Source organism: Labrus bergylta, chromosome 4, assembly GCF_963930695.1.
Source record: "Labrus bergylta chromosome 4, fLabBer1.1, whole genome shotgun sequence".
In the NCBI taxonomy this organism is placed as follows: domain Eukaryota; kingdom Metazoa; phylum Chordata; class Actinopteri; order Labriformes; family Labridae; genus Labrus; species Labrus bergylta.
The window spans coordinates 5,459,668-5,481,169 of NC_089198.1; the positions used below are offsets into that span (position 1 = coordinate 5,459,668).

Below are 21,502 nucleotides of genomic sequence, written 5' to 3' on the forward strand. Positions count from 1 at the left end.
CTTTTTCTTAAAGGTCCAAAGACACTCTGCAGATTCAATGCAGTTTGACAGTTTGTTCTACCACTTGGGGGCGACAGAGGAGAAGAGTCTAGTTAGAGATCGCTGTCTCCACCACGCGGTCAGGTCTGGTTTGGTTCAGTTTGGTTCAGTAAACCCTGATCTTGCTTGAGTTTCCACAGCCCAAACGTACCCTAACACATCACTGAATCACAGCGGCGGGCCACAGTGTAGACAGCCAATGAATCCAACAAAGAAGAACCTGACAGCTAGCAAAATCAATGATTCATGGGAAGGTGTGCATCTCTGAGATTGCCCGTCAGGCGCTTCTACGCGCTGACATTAGTTGCAAATAACAAAAATAGCCCTAAAAATACTCTCTCCAAATCCATAGGATGTTTAAATCATGGTGCATCAAGGGTCTGATCGGTACGCTTGGCACCCCAACAGAAGGGTAACAAAACAGTAGGATGGTACAGATCAGTTATTTTGGTACCATTCCCAACTTTTGACGGTGGAAACGCCAATAAATGTGTACCGTACTGAACCAAACTGGACCAGACCGCTTGGTGGAAAAAGGGATTTAGGACCCTGTTGTGAAGGTTGGATCAGACGCCTTTCATTGGCAGAACGTAGTTGGCGGGAAGGGAGAGAGTTTAGGTAAGGAGGCGAGCAGTAACTGGGAGCCAGAGGACGGAGATGAACAGCCGAGTCACATGTTCTTTCTCTCTTTTCAGACGATTTGCCAAAGAAGAAACCGCCTCTGCTGTATAAACCGTCCAACCCCGATACTCTGGCCTACCTGGACTTCAGTGTCTCCACCACTGGCATGCTCGCTGGAGTCAAGGTTAAGACACACACACAAAATGACAAACACTCCGTTTTTGACGTCTCATTTCTTAACCCATTTTGCTTTGATGTTCTAAAATCTCATTTAAGAAACACCCTGTATCTGTTTTTGATGTTCCATTGTATTGCCTCTCCTGACTGAGCATCGTGTGTGTGTGTGTGTGTGTGTGTGTGTGTGCCTCCTGCTCAGATGTCTCACACAGCCACCAGTGCCTTCTGCCGCTCCATCAAGCTGCAGTGCGAGCTCTACCCGTCCAGAGAGGTCGCCATCTGCCTCGACCCGTACTGCGGCCTGGGCTTCGTCCTCTGGTGCCTTTGCAGGTCAGACAAACAGAAATCCAGATGAAGAAACAATATGTAGAGAGTTGTTCCAGTATTCTTAAACACAGGCTCTATTTGTTATAAAACTTTTATAAGAGCTGTCAGCATTAACTAGTTAATCGCCTTATAGTTATTTTGTCCCTCCAGGCTCACTGTAGATAGTCGTCCTCAGTGTCTCCCTGTAGTCTCAGTGATGTAAAAGAAGGACACTGCTGCATCTTTGAATGTCTCATTTCACTTTAACAAACTCTCTGAAAGCTCAGCTGACGAGTCCAAAGTAATATCCACCTGATGACATCACACATTGACCTTATGACATCACACATTCTGCTCATGTCTTCTGCAGCGTGTACTCAGGTCACCAGTCCATCCTGATCCCTCCGTCCGAGCTGGAGGTCAACCCGGCTCTCTGGCTGTCAGCCGTCAGTCAGTACAAAGTCCGAGACACGTTCTGCTCCTACAGCGTCATGGAGCTGTGCACCAAGGGCCTCGGCTTGCAGACCGACTCTCTGAAGGTAAACGAGGCACTCTGCCCGTGCACGCCACATCGTATGAATTTTACTGACAAGAAACCCGGAGAAAACACATCTCCTCATTTGGCGTCCTTCCTCTCCCCTTCAGTCCCGAGGGGTGGACTTGTCTCGGGTCAGGACCTGTGTGGTTGTAGCCGAGGAGCGTCCCAGAACCGCCCTGACGCAGTCCTTCTCCAAACTCTTCAAGGACCTGGGACTCCACCCACGAGCCGTCAGCACCTCCTTTGGCTGCAGAGTCAACCTGGCGATCTGTCTGCAGGTCAGTCAGACTTCCAACTCTTTGTTTACGATACAAAGATCGCACTTCCTGTTTTGGTATTTCCTGATGTGTGCACACAGCTGTTAAGAAAGTCTCTGGTGCTGCAGCTTGATTGGCTGTCGATGGGAACATCGTTTTTTTCAAACCCTTTGTGTCGCACTGCGAGCTGTCCCAGTATGCTTTAGTCAATGAATATGCAGCTTCCCATAGACAATGAAAGAGCGGGAATTTAGTTGCACGATCAATATTTGGTTGATAAATCTACGCTACTGTAGTCCAAGGGCTCATCTCAGGCAGCGTTTCCAGGTACAACTCTTAGAATCCTCATCGTTTTAAGGATCATTCCATTCCTGCTTCCTGCTACTACAAGCACCAGTAAGTGTCTCCTTTGAAAGCTAACAGTCTGCAGTTTGAGAAGATCTGGAAATGCTTCCAACAATCATTAAAACAGGCGTACTGCTGTTGAAGTAGGGCAGACGTTCATCACAGATCACAGGTCTGTTGACCGTTAGAAATGCACTTCCTGCTTCTGGGATGTAAGGTAGTGAATGAAGCAGTGTGTCCACGTGTTCATAACATCATTGGCTACAAGAAGTATCAGTCATCTGCACAGGGTTAGGATTAACACAGTACTGGGTAACCCTAACCCTAACCGAGAAACCAAGTTCCAAGAAAGCAGTTAAGGTTAAGTGTCATCTATTTTAATCTGGCAAAAGGGAAACACAGACAACACTTCTCAGTCCACTCCAGATCCTCTCCCTCAGGGAATTGTACAAAAGTAATAACCCAGTCGCTTGCAGTTTCTTGGGTATAGCTACATCAGACCAGGGTCAGGCACTTCCTTTCAACTCGTGAGGTCATTATGCATTTTCAGACCGCAGGAAGTTATCCATAGTTCTAGGAACTGTTGGAACCCTTTTAAAGTGATTCCGCACTGCAGGAACTATAAACTATTTCAGTTCCTAGAACCCTGAGTAAAGGAACCTTTTTAGCTCCTGCTTCAGAGTAGGTACAACGAATGCAGACAGAATGAAAATTCCCCATGGTGTGTAGTTCCCTAACTCCCTAGTGGATAGTTCCTCTGCAAAAAGTCCCCAGAACTGTTAGGTCTGAAAATACCTATTGGCTATTATTGGCAGGGAACAGTGGAATGAACGTCGTAATTGGCCTAATGGGGTGTCAATGGAAAGGTCAGAGTATGGCCTCCATTTTGATGTATCACAGTCGAAAGAAATATTTTCATATTTTGAATTATAGCAGAAGACACACAGTGGGAAATTGGGACCATCTGTGACACATTTCATGCAATCCAAGGATCTTTGTGGATGATCTGTGTGTGGATAAGATCTGGATCTGGATCTTGGGTACCCTTGCTGATGCAGCAAAACAAAAAGATATTCAATAATCAGACGACTATGGGAAAGTCTAAACCAATCAGATTGGACTGTGTAAATCCTTGTTGGGGACACCATGAGGTAGAGAGTTTTTACGGTATTCACATCGAGCGGTGTGCATAGATGAATATCAGATCAATCTATGCAGCTTCATCTTTCCATTCCAAGCTGGTCATCGCTCTCTTCATTCTGCAGCCTACAGATGATTCAAGCATTTCACTGGATCTGTTGTACAAGTATTTTCTTTTTTCCCTCTTGAGGCGGACTGAAAGGATCTCATATGATCGGATTCATATTATTAAATGACGTTATTTAAAGGGTTCTTGCTAGTGTTGTAGTACTCCAAATCAAGACCATTTTTGGCAGTCTAGGGATCAAAAGCATTTTTAGTCGGTCTTGTCTCGGTCTCAGACTGGGCGGACTCCAGATTTTAAATCAAGACCACCACTGAAAGGCTATTTTTCAAAGTCATTACTGTGATTGGACGGAAAATGCCTCTTTCTTAGATTCATTTGTAGTTTCTATCCTCCGGTTACGGCCGCAACCTTCCCGGTGTTACGGTCAAAGTGAGTGACACGCACGCTAAACACAAGCTGATGATTTTTCAGAGATATTTATGGTCATGGTCTTGTCTCGGCCTCGGAGCACTGGTTTCGGGTTTGTGGTCTTGACTACAACCCTAGTTCTTGTTATTATTTTATAGATATAACCGGTAAGATATGATGGCGATATGATCCTCTGTCAGAAACGAACAAAAGGGTTTCCTGGTGCATGGCTCATTTTGAATGATCAGAGTCAATATACACTAATATTACATCCTGGTCACTAATATTAAACAGTATATTGAACTAATGCGCTGTAATCCCCCATGCCTTTAAAATGACTAAACTAACATCTGGCTGAACATCTGTGTCAGTCTGACTGCTTGTTTTGTCTCTTTGAGTTTTTTTCCATTTTGACATTTTTTTCTTTCTCCCTCTCTTACTTCCTCATTTTAAACATAACCCCGCCCACATATCTCATACTTGGTTTTGTCTCCGCCCCCCCTTCTTACCTCCTCCTCCATCTCCTCCTCCTCCGCCCCTCTTTGCTGCTGTAGCCTCACAGGCTGGGAAAGCTTGCCGACCAGGTAGGGAACCACCATCAACCCCCCCTCCCCCCAAACCACCACCACCACTACCTCCACCAGCCCACTGCCTGTCAGCACATTCCAACCAATCAGCTGGCTTTAGATCAGATTACTCTAATTTTTAAAGACGTTTTGAGTATCACAAATTTAGCATATAAAGGGGAGTGTGTATAGTATAGTATATCAGTATAGTCATCCCTGACTATACTGCATCAGCCTTTTTTTAAATCTGTCAATGAGTCTGACATCGTTATGAAGCGCTAAATCCGAGAGTTTTAAAAAGTATTTATCTTTCAGGAACCAAAACCTCAGAAAGCTGATTTAATTAAAGGTCACATATTCTTCAAAATCCTCTTCACCATGTTTTCTAACACTAATATGAGTCTCTAGTTTGTCTACAAACCCCCCTATGATTAGTAAAGTCCATCCTCTCCGTCTTCTTCATGCTCCACTTTTCAGAAAATGTGTGCTCAAACAGGCCGTTTGGAGATTTTCCCTTCATGACATCACAAAGGGCAGTAGCCCCTCCCCCAGGTGGGTGACACTCTCACAGCTAGGTGTTTGTTCTGCCCTCTGAGTCTGCCTTCTCACCGTAAACAATAGGACATGGAGCGAGAAAGCCCGAGTACACCCAAGCCCTTCCAGAGAGGGGGCGTGGTCAGACACAGCTCATTTACATATTTAAAGGTACAGACACAGAAACAGCCTGTTCTGAGCAGGGCTGAAATAGAGGGGTTTATAGACATGATCAAATACAGGATCAGAGTGGATTTAGAACAAGAAACTTCACACACATGTTTTGAGGAGCTCTGAGACTTATTTAAACTGAAGAGGAGGAGGATATGTGACCTTTAAATATATTTTCTACATCGTATCATCTCCAATAAAATCACCACTAATATGAAGCATCAACTCAGCATTAAAAGTCTGCAAAAAAACATCAGACAGGAAGCTACTTGACGAATACGTATTTTGAACATCTTGACAGGATGTCGTAAAAATCAGAATCAGAAATACTTTTGTCCAAGGCGGGGAAATTCCTGCGTTACAGTTTCTCTTTTAATTATGAAGAAAGAGATGAACAGAGGTTAGAAATATGTAGAGATAAAAAGCTTTCAGCGTCATCCACAATGTTGTATTATTAATATGTTTGTGTAGGTTTCTGGATGTCGAGCTCTTTTGATGGATTAACTCAAAGTCAGAACAAAAGAAAAAAAAGGTTTAAACCGTCATCTTTCAACATGTTATGAGCTGTTACCTGCAGCACATAAATCAGTAAACGTCCATCCTCTGGTGGAGATTAGGAGTCGTGGTGATGACGCTTTCTGCCACGCTGTGCTCTGGGTGGGTGTGCGGGCTTCTGACTCCCAGCATGCCGCTGTGCGTCCGGTGGTGGGCTTTGCAAAGCGTTTTTCCTTTTTAAAAAAAATCCTGAATCATCTCTGTGATGAAAGGGAGATGGGGGGGTGGGGGGGGGGGATGGTGGAGGAGAAGGAGAGAGGTCGGGGAGAGGGGTCTTTATCTCTTTCTTTTTCCTCTGTTGATTTCTCTTCAACATTTTCCTCTCAGACTCACATTAAAGAGGAAACAAAGACAGATATTTCGCTCGTGTTAAACCATGCAGACTAGATTTAAATCAAACCACTTAACTGTGTCATCTTCACCCTTGTCTCCACTCACTTTCCCCTCTTTTCTCCCCTTTAGAGTCCGCTTTATGTGACGTTTTCTTTGCATGTTGACTAAATACGAGCTGACTTTAGATCCCTTTAAAATCTGGATTTTGGTGTTTCTTGTTCCCCTCTGAAATCCTCCCTCTTGCTTTTACCACTTTGTTCTCTCCAAACATTTTGTGAATGTAAAGGTTTTGTGGGTTTTCCATCTCTGTTCTCAAACCCAAAGCTTTCCTCTGCGCTGTGGATGGAAAGCTTGTCTATGTGAGCACTAAAGCACGAGCAGCAGCATCCACTGCGCCCTGAGTGTAGGAGTAGAAGTAGCGTTGGTAGTTGTAGTTTTAGAACAAAGTGTATGTGATGCAGTTATACAATAGTTGTGTTTAAGGTGTGGTGGTCATTTTTTTTTTTTCTGTTCCTCAGGGCACCTCAGGACCCGACCCCACCACTGTTTTTGTTGACATGAGAGCGCTACGACACGACAGGTGAGTTTTAAAAACCACACACCTGAACACCTTAGAAGAAGAATGTGCAGCTTTTAGGTCCAGCAGATGTCGCCGCTGAGCTCCAGCATGAAACCAAAACAAACTGCTGTTTGGCCACGCCTCCTCCATACTGACGCCTCCGCTGTCCTCCAGAGACACACCTGACTCGCTTTTGCATAAAGGAGTTTAGCATAAGTGGCGGACAAAATCGTCCTTTGCTCGAGCTGCAATCGCCTGTGTCCTGCATTGTTGTGTTAGCATGCTAATGTTAGCGCTCTATAGTTAGCTAGTAGCTTCACATTGAGCATAAACTGACACAGAATGAGCGTGATCTAAACACACTTACGTGACCATCTAAATAATCAGTGAGTATGTTCTTCTTCTTCTCTCTAGTTCTTGACTAAAACAGCTTTTATACACAAGGGGAGGAGCCGGCCGTCCCGTCCATGTAAACACGGCTCTGACAACAACACAGCCAGCGGGACTCGAGCTTCTCCCTCATTGTAGACAGTCATGACTCAGTTAAAGAGGATGTACTTGATTTATTTATGTGTGAAATGTCGCACACTCTTCATTTAAACATGCATTCTTTTGAATAACCAGCAGGGGGAAACTTCACTCGTCGCAAAAAGATATCTTAATGTTTATAAACCTGAGAAATCACAAACACCCAGCTCAGCGTTAAGCATCCTGAGCGCACAATCGCCTTCAGTGTCAGCTGTTCTTTGTGCGCCGAGTTGAAAAAATATGAAACTTTTGAAAAAGTGTTGCGCAAGAGACAATTCTTCCTCACTGGCCAATTAAAACCAAAAAGGGGCGGGACTTCTGATTAAACCGTTTGTCAACAACAAAGGTAAAGGTATCAAACAAAGCGCCTTCTTGTGACACAATGAAGCTAGCTGCTGCTAAATTGAAGCAAATTTTCATATTGAGAAAATAACTAAAATATTTTCCTCGTGCCCTTGGTGAAAAACTTGTTTTTCTTGGTCCAGCTGCTTGAGTGCAAAGATACTGTATCTCTGCATTCTTTCACATTATTTCAGGGATGGCTGTGGCTCAGTGGTAGAGTTTGTTATATCTCAACCGTTAGGTCTAGGGTTCGGTCCCCAGCTCCTGCAGCCACATGTCCGATGTGTCCTTGGGCAAGACACTTAACCCTGAGTTTCTCCTGCTGCATCGTCGGCAGCGTATGAATCCATTTACCATTGTTTAAAAAAACTTAGCAAGTAACATTTTGTAGTTTCTAGCAGATAATTTGAACTATTTTCAGTAACATTTCCTGTTCTTGTCTTCCCTCTTTGTAATTCAGAGCTGGGTTATTGACTGTGAGAACCCTTTGCTCGTGGCTGGAAGTCAAAATGTTGAGTATAATGAGAAGCTGAAAGTTTCTTCCAGACAATATGAGTCTCAGGCGGGCGGCCTCACCGCAGAGAAAGATGCCCCCTTTAAACCCTGCAGAGCCAGGCTGAGTCACATCTCACGCTGGGTCAAAGCAGAAATAGCAACTCGGGAGACTCCGGATCTGTTTTCCCAGGGTTTGGACTTTCAGAGGAGAAGCCTGAGTTTATGAACAGAGTATCTGTTTAAAAAGAAAGTTTGAGGGTTTAACATAAGTGTCAGATTTCATGTGAGAATAAGTGTCAGTTTCCAGAGAGATGAACTCTGGGATAACAAGAAAGACGGAGATTTATTCAAATATCTCCTGACAAGGTCATCCGGGGGGATTAAAGGAAAAAAAAGTGAGACCACTTCTTTATGACTCTAAGTGTAAAATATACATTTAAACATGTCTGGAGGTGTTACAAGCGCTGAAAGTTTCCCAGCATGTCTGAGAAACATCCTGTCCTCTGTGATCCAGCACATCATCACACGACCGCTCTGCTGTCGCTTCTCTTCAGAGAAGTCTTAACGAGGCTGCTTCAGTCCGTCTGTGTTTAAATATAACCGTCAGCCTGTGTGTTTACATGCTCTCACTGTTGATTTAAACACACGTCTGTCTCCCGTTTCTAATCACACCATCCTCTTCTGACGGCTTACTCAGAGGTTATTTTAGTCCTTTTTGTGGAGTAAGCTAAAAAGATGATTATTGTTTTCGGCTCGGTGTTCATGAAAATACAACAACGTGCACCAGAAGAGGGGCGGAGCTAAGAAACAAAAGATACAACTTATAAATACAAGGTTCATCCCGCTAAAAAAGTCAAAAATCAAATCCTCTAAACCTCTAATGAAACATGAAACACCTTCAACCTAAAACATGCTGGATTAAAAAAGACCAAACTGAGTTGTTTTCAGATGGACTGACGACATGCTGGGTTCACTTAAAGCTACAATCTGTAAGTTTTCAAATCTTCTTTCAAAAGTAGTTTCAAAGTCGGTCTTACACAAGAACACCTTTCAACAGGGAGAACAGCGTCTCTCTCATGTCCACAGTAAACCTTTCTTTACATTGTGGAGAATCTTTGGTCTGTTTTACTCCATACATCCTGGTTCCCTGAATGTGTGCCAACTGAAACATGTTGTGTCTTCTTTCTGTTCAGGGTCCGACTCGTGGAGAGGGGGTCCCCTCACAGCCTGCCGCTGATGGAGTCTGGGAAGGTCAGCCCGTTTGTTTCTTATCGTCTGAATTTCAAAAGTCTCAAATCAGTGAGATGGTGACGTTCATGTTCAGTCTTCTGTTTTAAAAAAACAGATCCTGCCGGGAGTTCGGATCATCATCGCCAACCCAGAGACAAAGGGACCAATGGGAGAGTCGCATCTGGGAGAGGTTTGTCTCAGTGCCGATGATTTAAAAACCCTGAATAATAAGTAAATAACTGACGAATGATTGCAGAATTTAGTTGGAGTCTTGTTGGAGGTCATTGTAGGCGGAGTCTTGTTGTCTTCCCAGCTCAGTGCTCTTTAAACGGCTCCAACAGCAGCTGGTGTCTTTGTTTGCAGATCTGGGTGCAGAGCGGCCACAACGCCAGCGGTTACTTCACCGTCTACGGGGACGAGGCGCTGCAGTCCGACCACTTCAACTCCAGACTGAGCTTCGGGGACACGCAGACCGTCTGGGCCCGGACCGGATACCTGGGCTTCCTCCGCAGGACCGAGCTGACGGACGCCAGCGGAGGTGAGGACGTGATCGTGCATATTTTTTATTTGGTGTAATAAATCAGAGTGTGATTGATGGGGCGCCGACACCGACCTTTACTGCTGTCATATAACACAGAGGAGGGGCGGGATTAAGCGGCTTCAGGGCTGATTAGATGACCTCGAGGGGAATCCATCAGTCTGGAGGGTTAGATGAAGGTCTAAACGCTGTTTCAGAAGCTTTTTCTGTCTGAGGAGCGAAAATAAAATCTGTCTCCATGTGAAGTAATTTATTTATGTGTGTGTGTGTGTGTGTGTGCGTGTGCGTGTGCGTGTGCGTGTGCGTGTGCGTGTGCGTGTGCGTGTGCGTGTGTGTAGAGCGTCATGACGCCCTGTATGTGGTCGGTGCTCTGGAGGAAGCCATGGAGCTGAGGGGGATGCGTTACCACCCCATCGACATCGAGACATCCGTCATCCGGACGCACAAGAGCATCACAGAGTGGTGAGCAGCCTTCCGCCAAACAAAAAATAAGTCCCGCCTCTGACAGGGCGAGTAGCCAATCACAGCTTAGGATTTTTGCGGCTGGCACAATCAGCTTTTTACTGATAATTTAATAATTATGGGCTGAAAATGTTGACTTTCACTTTATGACATTTTGGATTAAAATAAAAAACAAACGCTGACCGTCTTTGTTTCTTCTTCTTCTTCTTCTTCTTCTTCTGTGGTGCAGCGCGGTGTTCACGTGGACCAACCTGCTGGTGGTGGTGGTGGAGCTGGACGGCTCGGAGCAGGAGGCGCTAGACCTGGTCCCCCTGGTGACCAACGTGGTGCTCGAGGAGCACTACCTGATCGTGGGCGTGGTGGTGGTGGTTGACATCGGCGTCATCCCTATCAACTCCCGCGGCGAGAAGCAGCGCATGCACCTGCGCGACGGCTTCCTGGCCGACCAGTTGGACCCCATCTACGTGGCCTACAACATGTAGCACGCCCCCCCCGCCCGCCCGCCCGCCCCCCCTGGAGGTCTATATGGAGGTGGATGGAGGATGTTTTTAAGGAAGATGCAAAGACACGTCTGCTCCTGAGACTGAGAGGAGTAAGACAGGAGTCTGAGGCCGGGGTTTGTTGCCCTGAACTTGGTCTGGCAGGATTATTTGCTGCCAGCTCGCTCCTAAAATCAAGTGGTCATATCGAGGGAAAAAAGGGTTCGGACTGTGATAGGATTTCAAGGAGGTAAGAACAAGAAGTAGCACTCATGCAGCCCGGAGGCCATAGAGGACAATCGTTGACGTAGCAAAGATCTGGGCTTTAAATCACTTGTGGCTCTCTTTACTTTTTCCCGTCATGTGGTCGCAGAAGATTCTGTTTTTTTTTTTTTGGGTTCGTCCTCAGAAAAAAAAGGTCAGGCTATTTTTACCAAACAAACTGTAGCAAAAAAAAAAAGAAAGAAGATATTTTACGTTTTTATGGAAACCATTTCAAAGAGTGCGATATGTTTTGATACGAGGGGCGGGGTCAGAAAGGGGGCGAGCGAGCCGCAGCTGTCCTTTGATTTCACAATAAGGTACTCCACGTTTGTTTCATGTCAGCTTGTTGTTGTTCTTCTTAAGCCTAAGTGTGACTTTTTTTTTTTTTTTTTTTACTCTCTGATCCGTCCGTCCGTCCGTCCCCTCTCAGCGGGGAAATCGGCGTTTCTTATTTTTTCATAAAGCAACAGCTGCAGCCTTCACATGAAGCGAGTCAAACCGACATTTCATATCATGTAAGTATGTACAAAAAGAAACTGACTTAATTTATTTTGTTTCTCTTTTTAGAAGTTTATGACGAGACGTTCAAGAATGTTGTGCTCTTGAACATTTGCTAATATAAAAAAACCACAGAGCATTGTATAATGTGGAGTGAAAACACTCACAGCGAGCGTGTAAACGGAGACGTAGAAATATATGACGATAGATTTTATGTAAAGACGAGCGAAGGGTTCACACCAGACGAGGGGAGTGGCTCGACACACGATGTCCGCCTCGTGTTTCTGTGCACTGGGACGTCATCGGTCACGCTTTGAGGAGTTTTATTCCAAAAGATTTTTACACCAAAATTTAGAATTAAGGGAATAAGTCCCTGTGTCCACCTAGTGTCCACCTAGTGTTTTTTCGAGGGAGGAAAGCACTCAGGAGTGTTTGCATGAAGCGTTTGTGCTCTAAGAAGAAAAGCGCTGCACATCTGTCCTGTCTCCATGAAAACAGTCTGTTGACAACAGACTGTTTACTGCATGTTTTATATTTGAGATTGTTTACTTCCCGATCAGACACGGAGCAAAGAGGAAGTGAGTACAAGACATGATCCCTAGAAGGCCAAAAATACAGGGAATATCATACATTTGGAAAAGCTGGTGACGTCAACAACGCCTTTCTGAAAAAGTTGAAAGATTTTCAACTGGAGCGGTCGCACAATTAATGCAGAGCGCTCAGAAAAAAAGACGCTTTTTCTCTAAGCGGTTGCTTTCTGCTGCAGACGCTCTCTACTCTTTGAAAACAACTGAAAAAAAAAAACGCTAGGTGGACACGGCGCCTCAATAAAGACTTTTATTAGAATACGTCTCCAAACAGCCAATCGGAAACATGTTTGATGAGTTAGAGGATAAAATGAGACATGTTGTTTTTTTTTTAAATCAGACGCTCAGTTGAAAAAAAATAAAGGAGTAATTTATTTTGTAATATCTGTTTAACGTGAGACAGTCATTGGATGACAAACCTCCATTCTTAACGGTATCAACTGAATAAAATCTGTAATATTTTTAATAAATGAAAGTTTTATCGGGAAAGAATCCATATTTTTATGATTTTTTTTAATAATGTAAATGCCAAATAGTTTTTTTGTAAAGTTTGGCTTCATTAACTTATCCAACTCGATGAATTGGCTTCTTTTATTTAAAGCGACTTTTTAATCCAGTAGAGAACGCCCTTGAGCACCAGCATTAAACCAAAACAAACTGTTTGTCCACACCTAAGAGACGGAACAAATCAACTAGTCTGGCTATTTCCGACAGGCTAATGTTCGGTCATTCGGTTGTAAATAAAGACTTTGCTCTTTCCATGAAAACTTCCAGAGCAAAAACGTGTCCACACTCCGTAACTTACAATGTACCTGATTACCAATAAATTTATTTTTGTAAGTTAGACCGCGAGCAAGAGTTTGAATTAAGTATTTAAAAGACTTTGCACATACATCATTGTTTTTGAGAGCCTAGGAATATGCTTCCACATCTTGTGACCTACCTATCATGAGAGGGGATGGAAAGGGTGGAAAAATTAAATTAATTTGCGTGCTAAACTTCAGGCCACCCCTGCAAAGGTCAGGGCCGCCAGGTGGGCCACCCCAGTCTAAAAAGTCTGGACACGCCCCTGCTTAAGAGAAATTAAAGGGAGTAATGGAGTAATGTTTAACTGAAACCCAACACAGCTATGATCCTCTGCTGCCCTCTAGTGGTGACCAGGAGGAATAACAACAACAACTTGCCATTTTTAATTTGGGTTTTATTGATTATGAAGTGTAATGAACTGGGATAAGACTCCTCAAATCAAACAGCCAATCAGCAGTACTGGATTCTTTTTGGTCTTTTGCTCCATCGGCTGGGAAACAGTGAACCCTCGTCTTCACCTTCCAGTTTCCCCTGTAGACGCAGGCGGGTTAGGAGCCGCTGCTTTTGTAAATAACCAGAGTGAGAGGTCGTTCATATTTTTTCACATGAATCAATCAGGGCTCACACACAGCACGATGTCACGACAGGGAGGGAAGACTGAAGCAGGAAGGAGAAGGCAGGTTTTTTTTTTTTTTTTTTAAACCAGAGACCCTTTAACACATCCCGGACCTGTGGAGGACGTCAGAGACGGCGATCAGTCTGTGGATTATTATGAGGTCGGAGAATGTTCAACACACACACATGTGCGCGCACACACACACACACACACACACACACGAGGATGTTTTTGAAAAGACTTAAAAAAGCACTTTCTTCACCGTCTGTTCCTCTTTCTTTTATCAGCGAAATGTTTGTCCCCAGTATGTTTTTTTTAAAGGTTTTAAAAATGTCTGACATAAAGTCTTTCAATTCAATAAAATATTTCAACAATTTTGACAATAAAAATTGAAAATGTTGGTTTATTTTCTTTTTACTGTCGAAATAATGTGGGTGTGCAGTACAAATAAAAAACGAGAACCATTTAAATATAAAGTCTACAGTTGCTCACAAGCACAAATCTGATAAGATAGAATACCTTAAAGTTTTAAAGGAGCATTATTTGACATATTAGACATTAAGGAAACATGCTATGTTGAAGTGTAATGCAGCAGCCAGTATGTCCTCCTCCTAACTTTAGATTCTGCTCCTGAATGCTCTGGATTTGTTTGGACCAGAGAAGGTAGGCGCTTTTAAGGCGACCCCCCTACACGGCCGTTTTGGACGCCCCTCGGTTTGTCAGATATGAGAGCAGTTATCAGGTCAACAGGTGTTGCAGCGATGGAAGCGGGCAAGAGAAGTGGTTCAGATAGAAGTGATTGTACCCGACCTAAAAAGCCTCTGCATGTTTCTAATAAGCTCCACGAGCAGAAACGTGCTCAAACTAGGATCAATATTGGAGATGCTTTTGAAAAATGGAGAGAGGTTAGAACACAGAAAGGTTTACAGACCCATGCAGAGCTGGATAAACACTGAAGCTTCAGAGTCCACCACATGGTGACCTGAGTGAGCATCCACTCTAGAGAGGAGGGGGGAGAGACAGCTCTCTTTAATGTTTAGAATTTGGACTGCAGTACCCATTTAAAACACTAGGGGGCAGAGTTATATACTGCTCCTTTAAGAACTCAGAGTGTATGATTAAGATTAAAATTTACTTTATTGATCCCGTAAGGGGAAATTCTGTTTTGATGCGTCCATTACAGTCGCTTTGATTGTGGTGTGATGAAAAAAAATGGAAACCCAGGAACTTGTTGATACATTTATTTCCTCCATGTTAGCACATAGAATATATTTATGTACATATTGCTAGCTAAAGCGTCAAAAAAAAGAAAAAAAAAAGAAAGAAGTCAGGAGCATAGAAAATGTTAAGCCACGATGAATAGTTTACATATGGACAGGAGAGAAGATGACAGGTAGAGGTTCACAACAAGCTCAGAGTGCTCGCTGTTAATCCTGCTTGTACTCAAACAACTCTGGTAGAAGGCGACAATCTGACCGATGATATACTGCAAACAGCTTCAACTCAAGGTCCAGAAAAGAAAAGAAAAAAAAAAATCATTGTCATATTGCATCACTCTGAGGGAGTGCAGCTTCGTCTTTTCTTTTTCTAACATGAGCGGGAGTAAAAACAGGAAAAAAGGAAACGGGAGCTGAAAGTACGCACACCTGTTACTCATGCAGTTAAAAACCAGATACAAACTGGAATGACATCAAAAAGTTCTTCCACATACGGATAAAAAAAAAAGAAGAAGAAACTCCTCCTGAAAGTTTAACGGCGGGATGGACGAATATAAAACCAGTCAGACAAAAAAAAGGAAGTTTACACGAGAGCATGACATCGTCACGCTGAAATTCCTCGGACACACTGAAATGTGCAGCGTAGCTCTCACTCGAGTGATCGCTGTGAAAAAAACAACAAAAACAAACACGCTGAAATGACACAAACCTCAGAGTGTCGTCGTGGCAACGGAAGCCGCAGCTGATATGATAATAATAAACGGTTGTACATTGTACAAAACTAGAACTAGAACAGTCGTCGGGGATCGCTGTGAGCACAGGAAACATGAAGCAGCGGAGATATCGGCGAGTTCATTTACAATGTACATACGAGGGGGAGGAGATATGGACACATGGCATTTTTTTTTTTATTTACATGTAGTGCAATGGTGAAGAAGAAGAGGAAAAAGAAGGAAAGGAGACGTTGGTGTTCGACCGAAGAGAACTTTTTTTCCCCCTAGAAATCAGACGTTAAGAGTGAGCAGAAAGCAGAGACAGGAAGCTGAACTGTACAAGAACATGTTCTGTATTAAAGTGATACACTTAAACGAGTCCAAAAAGGAAGAAGAGAAAGAGTCCAGAGACGAGAGGCTGAACACATCAAGTCTGGAAGGAAAAGTTACCGTAAATTCTCTAATAGGAGGACTCCTTGACGACAATACATCCCAATCAAAAACAGCTGTGAATTTATCTCCTGGAACTACAGATTAGAACCATCGACTGTAAATATTATAAATGAAGTCTGAGTGACGTCAGACATCTGTTCCTGCAGGGGGCGCTCTGCAGGCTCGTCAGTAGCAGCCGCCATGTTGGAAATCCTGTCTCAGTCTAACTTTCAGTCAAACGACAGGCTGAGAGCTGGAGCTGAGGCGGGTTTTAAGACTCTTGACGAACCGTTACATCGCACCCACCTGTCAATCATGTCAGCTTAGCGCCTAATTATGTAAAGCACGCATCGTTCATCAAATCTTAACGAATGTGTGATCATGAGGACGATAACTTATATAACCTATTAGGTTTTTTTGTACCAGGCTGTAAACATGTTAATTTCTGCTGTAAAAACTGTTTGTTTTTTTTGAATGGGTGTGTATGTGACTTCTGGTGTTCCTGACGACAGCCTCTAGTGGACACTAGATGAACTGCAGGATTTTGCACTTCTGCATCAGATTCATTTTTCAACACAGAAGTTTGCCGCTTGTTTTGTACTCAACAGGAGGCGGAAAAGAGTCCAAGAAAAAAACTCACATTTTGTGTCTTGTTTGCAAATCAAACTAAATCGATCTTAAGGATATTTATTTTTTAAAAAGCTTTCTTTCTTTGCTTTGAAATATTTACAACATCAGAAGGAAAGAGGGGCCTTTGAGGCACAGACAAGTCAGAAAGTATTTAGAGACACTTTAACGTCGTCTTCTTTGGGTTTTTTATATGGGTAGAAAAGCAATGAAATCAAAAACTTTAGCTTTGGATTCCTGTTAATGAAACTCAACACATCCTCTATGTTTGTCTTGTGATAAAACAGTTTTTAAACATCACACTTCAACTCTTAAAATCACTACTGAGCGAGTTCTGTGATCTGTGATTCAAAAGTACGGCTAGGTAAGCAAATAAATGAAGGTGTTGATCAATCGAATCATTTAGCGGTTTGACCGGGAAAAATAACTACTAGGTAGCTATTTTGTAAAAAAAAAATAATAATAATTTAAGGTCAGGTCAAAGCAACAGGTGTTGCAGCGATGGAAGCGGGCAAGAGAAGTGGTTCAGATAGAAGTGATTGTACCCGACCTAAAAAGCCTCTGCATGTTTCTAATAAGCTCCAAGAGCAGAAACGTGCTCAAACTAGGATCAATATTGGAGATGCTTTTGAAAAATGGAGAGAGGTTAGAACACAGAAAGGTTTACAGACCCATGCAGAGCTGGATAAACACTGAAGCTTCAGAGTCCACCTCATGGTGACCTGAGTGAACATCCACTCTAGAGAGGAGGGGGGGGGAGACAGCTCTCTATGATGGTTAGAATTTAAACTGCAGTACCCATTTTAAACACTAGGGGTCAGAGTTACATAATGTTCCTTTAAGCCACAACATGATGAATATATTAAAAAAGATTAGCTAATGAAGAAAAGTAAAGTATATAAACAACATGAAAATGAGTATTAACTGTATTAAACACCAGACTCAGTCAGTATTCACTATAAGAGATACATTTATATAAAGAACGTTTTTATTTTGGGATGTGGTCGTCGTGTTTATTTGGCTTCTAAATATCTGTTAGATAGACGGCGATATAAAAACCTTTTAGAGTCATTATAGTTAAGTAGATATTTAGAATTAATCAGTTGGACAAGGTTTTTTAAGTTTTCATTCACAGCCAATCAGAACAACAGAACATTGTTTGACCAGTAGGTTAAGATGCCCGGTTCTCTCTTTACTCAAAGTGAATAAAGGTTCTGCCCACTGGGGCGCCAGCAGCCTAGAAGTAAGTGTGCACCCCATGTACTGAGGCTGTGGTCCTCCAGACGAGCGGCCAGGGTTCTCTCTCTTTCTCCCTGATTTCTGACTCTATGCGATGTTCCATCTCCAAATAAAGGCATTTAAAAAAAAGCCCCAAATTTGACATTTAAAAAAAAAAAAAAAGTTCTGCCTCACTATTAGAAAATTTACGGTATTTTATTCGTCACATGTTCACAGAAACACAAACTGATGAACGGCAACTTGTGTGTAAAAAAAAAAGTGAAGCGTCTATACAAAACAACTGGATCATTTTCCTCCGTTCAGTTCAGTCTTCATAACTGAGGAAACAGTCAAAGTTTAAAAGAGTCACACTTCCCAGAACAAAAAAAAAAAAAAAAAACGGGCAATTTTATCGCCCGGTTGAAAAAACACACAAAGAATTCCACGCACCGTATTTATACACGACACACACTCGACATCCAGCGCAGAGGAGAACTCTAGAAAAGATTTGATCATTCACATTTTGCATAATGTTTTTATATTGGTCCATCCGTCGTCACTGTTTGTCGGACACCAGCGAGATTCTGGGCTCCTCTTTTCTTGTGTTTGTGTTTTTACCGTAATGATTGGAGAAAAGATGAAGTGTGAATCTATAGACATGCACGGAGCCTCACGGGGAGGGCGAGAAGAAGAAGAAAAAAAAACAGGCACTGACCACCGACTACAGCAAAAGCAGTGAAAGAGTCTCAAAGCCATCACTTCAGGATTTTAAAAAAAGAACGATTTTTGACACAGAAATGACACTGACGACGCTCGGAGAATCGTATTTTTTTAAGCTTAAGAGGGCTGATGAAGGAGGGAGGACTCACCAGATCTTCTCGGGTAGAATCAGAGACTGTAGGTAAGAGATGGACGTGCATGATGAGCAAGTGCCTTAAACCGGCCTCTTTCTAACGGCCAGCAGGGGGCGACTCCACCAACAAAAAGTCTGATTGTACTGAAGTGAACATTTTCAAAATGAGTTTTCTGGTCTTGACCTCAAGTTCAAGTCTTCTTCTATAGTGCGAGACGATCACTTAGTAAATGATGAAAACAATCACAGATAAACTGACGCAGTGGGCGATTGACCTCTCTTCCAAACATGGTCACTTTGGGCTTAAAAAACGCCGAGCATGAGGCTATAAAAGGTTAGCCATCAAGCGGATTGAAAAGGGTGATGTAATCAAGGCCACGCCCACTTCGTACATACAGTCTATAATCATAGTTTGTTTGTTTTTTGGCAATTTTACGAGCATTCTGGTTTTTAGAAAAATTAAATGTGCAAAAAAAAAAACGGTCAAGTGGTGGGACCGCTCTCGGGTCCAGCTCAGTCAGGATTGCAGTACATTTCTCCAATTAAGAACAAATTAATTAAAAGTTCATTTATATTATAAAAAACATCACCGACTATTCGAAGGAAAAGACCCCAAAAAATGTGCATAATGTTCACTCTAATAATAATAATAATAATAATAATAATGATATCAAATGGAAGATTTGTTTAGTCGTCGTTTTTTTTACGGCCGACCTCGTGACCCTGTTCCCAATAAGTGACTTTTAGGTAGAAATGCTAAAAGGTGCCGTCCAGCATCCAAAACAATAAATGAACGTGTGAGTTTTTTTTGTCTTTTTGTTCATTCTCTATGAAAGTGGAGCCAGTTGAATGCTGCAGCGGTACGTTTGTGTTGTGTCGTCGTGGTCGACCTGAAAGATCGACCCCAAGTGTTTTTTGTTGCATTTACAGTAAGAAAAGGGATTTTCTAAAAATTCAGGTAATAAAACGCTCATCAGTTACTAAACACTTAAATAACACATCCTCTGACACGAGCTCAAAGTTAGCACGTCAGTAAAGAGAAAAAGAAATAATAATCACACCATCGGAGCCACGCCCCCTCGAGCAATCTGTTCACGATTCAGAGACCCCAAAAAAATAAAAAATATAGAAAGAAAATTCAAAAACATGGTTACATTAAATAATAAAAATAAAAACAAACAAAAAAAGGGAACAAGTTGCTCTTTTTCACGCAAAAAACATCGAGTCCACAAAGTGTTCAGGAAGGCAAGTCGAGAAGCCGGAGGGACAAGTGTGTGTTTGTGTGTGTTGTAGACACTGACTGACAGGAGGAGGAGGAGGAGGAGGAGGAGGAGGAGGAGGAGGAGTGGGCGAGGGCCGACTGCGTGCTGTGTAAGGGTGAGAAGGGGCGGGGCTTGTTCATCTCTTCCTGCGGCAGGTTCGTTTGTGGTCGGCGTGCCAGTGCTCCTGCTGACACTTGATGGAGCAGTACGAGGTGTTCCAGCAGCAGTGGTACATGGCCTCCTCCTCGCAGTTATAACACTGAAATCAACACAGGAGAGGGCGGGTTAGACGGGCAGAAGTCGGTGCTTAAAGCGAGTTAAGGCCCCCGACACACCAAGCAGACGGCAAAGAACTAGAGGGCCGCCTTTTGTCCTAGCCAAAAAGTTGCACTTGAACACACTGCAAACATTACAGGCAACGGCAATAACTCTCCATGCCAGCAGGCGGCGGTAGTCTGTAATCGTCATTCCAAAAAGGGGGACGAGGAAGAACGCGGATAAATAAACTGTTATTGTGATACGAGAAGACAATTTTCTCAACGCTGTCGCTCAACACTCGTATTATAGGTCGCCTTCTAATGGATAATAATGACTGATAAAAAGTTGAAAATGGCGCCGGCGTTGTCAGCACTTGGTCTTTTATTAGTGGAAAAAGAATAGAAGAGAGCTTAGCTGAACAGCCAATCAGAGAGATTCCTACCCCCAAATGCAACACCTCAAGCTGATTCAACATGTGGAGTTGGCAAAAAAATGCATTTTTAATATGCAACCCTCACACTATTATTATTTATTTATCTAACTTGCATAATATGTGTCTATTAGTTCATTATTATACTGAAATTCTATTATGATTATTCATGACCACTTTGCATAAATGTTGACTATAAGGACTATGAATACATGCCTACAGGTGGGACACTACAGACTTTAAACATACCCTGGGTGTAGAGTTGGGGATACATCGATTTTTATCAACACCTCCATCCCACAAAACTGGGACATGCAAACCTTGAAAACATAAATGTGTTTCTGTGGTGTGAAAACAAACGGGGACAGAGAGGGATTTAGTCCGGGACTCACCCACTGCTTCTTCTTGGTCTGGGAGATGAGCTGTTTGTGTTGGGCCACCAGCTTCTTCACCTCCTCCACAAGCTCCTCTTTACACTTCTCCTTCACCTGCTTACACTTCCTCTCCATCTCCGCCTGAGCTCCGGTCACCGCCTTACTCACCGCCTGCCGCTTCTCCTCCTCCATCTCTGCGCGGAGCTGAAACAACAAAACGGACCGGTTTCAAAGTGAGCTCACATGTTTCTGGTTACACACCTTCACAGTCATCATCGAACACACACCTTCTCCAGAGCCTCCCTGACGACCCTCTCCGTCTCCCGCTTGTTGTCGGCCTTCATCATCTCCTTCACGTCGTTGAACACCTTGGTGTATTTCTCGTGGCACATGTTCTGGCAGGCGCCGTCGCTGTTCGTCTGGGTGCCGCGGTGCAGCGTGCGGGGCGACCCTCCGTTGGCCTTCTTGGTCTGCGTGGACACCGACAGCTTCTCGGGCTGCTGGGGCGCCGAGGACACCGGGATCTCCTGGCTGGAGCTGACCGCCTCCATCTCTGGCTCCGGGTCCTGGTGGATGGGGAGAGGAGGAGGAGGACAACTTTGCGTTACCTGCGACTCAAGCACCAGCTGGTAGATAAAAACAAGAGATCAAAACTG

At 43.4% G+C, this 21,502-nt stretch overlaps 2 protein-coding genes across 8 annotated transcripts in view; one reads left to right on the forward strand and one right to left on the reverse strand.

The window, feature by feature from the left end:
• The window catches only part of LOC110002051 (disco-interacting protein 2 homolog C), a 148,818-nt gene extending 134,955 nt beyond the window's left edge, over window positions 1-13,863 (forward strand). For 2 of the 4 annotated variants that reach the window (XM_065954442.1, XM_065954443.1), the window contains exons 28-38: window positions 735-844; window positions 1,037-1,167; window positions 1,514-1,682; window positions 1,789-1,959; window positions 4,453-4,482; window positions 6,576-6,637; window positions 9,175-9,232; window positions 9,327-9,401; window positions 9,575-9,749; window positions 10,088-10,211; window positions 10,441-13,863. In XM_065954442.1, the coding sequence (XP_065810514.1) occupies window positions 735-844; window positions 1,037-1,167; window positions 1,514-1,682; window positions 1,789-1,959; window positions 4,453-4,482; window positions 6,576-6,637; window positions 9,175-9,232; window positions 9,327-9,401; window positions 9,575-9,749; window positions 10,088-10,211; window positions 10,441-10,693 (1,358 nt within the window). In that variant the 3' untranslated portion in view covers window positions 10,694-13,863. The remainder of the gene's footprint in view (window positions 1-734; window positions 845-1,036; window positions 1,168-1,513; window positions 1,683-1,788; window positions 1,960-4,452; window positions 4,483-6,575; window positions 6,638-9,174; window positions 9,233-9,326; window positions 9,402-9,574; window positions 9,750-10,087; window positions 10,212-10,440) is intronic. The other 2 variants (XM_065954444.1, XM_065954445.1) reach the window with 1 other exon arrangement.
• An 825-nt stretch (window positions 13,864-14,688) lies between these two features.
• zmynd11 (zinc finger, MYND-type containing 11) overlaps window positions 14,689-21,502 on the reverse strand; it is a 32,996-nt gene continuing 26,182 nt past the window's right edge. For 3 of the 4 annotated variants that reach the window (XM_065954485.1, XM_065954484.1, XM_065954483.1), the window contains 3 exons: window positions 21,134-21,472; window positions 20,865-21,050; window positions 14,689-20,043 (listed from right to left, as the gene is read on the reverse strand). In XM_065954485.1, coding sequence (XP_065810557.1) covers window positions 19,921-20,043; window positions 20,865-21,050; window positions 21,134-21,472 — 648 coding nt within the window. In that variant the 3' untranslated portion in view covers window positions 14,689-19,920. The remainder of the gene's footprint in view (window positions 20,044-20,864; window positions 21,051-21,133; window positions 21,473-21,502) is intronic. The other variant, XM_020657672.3, reaches the window with a different exon arrangement.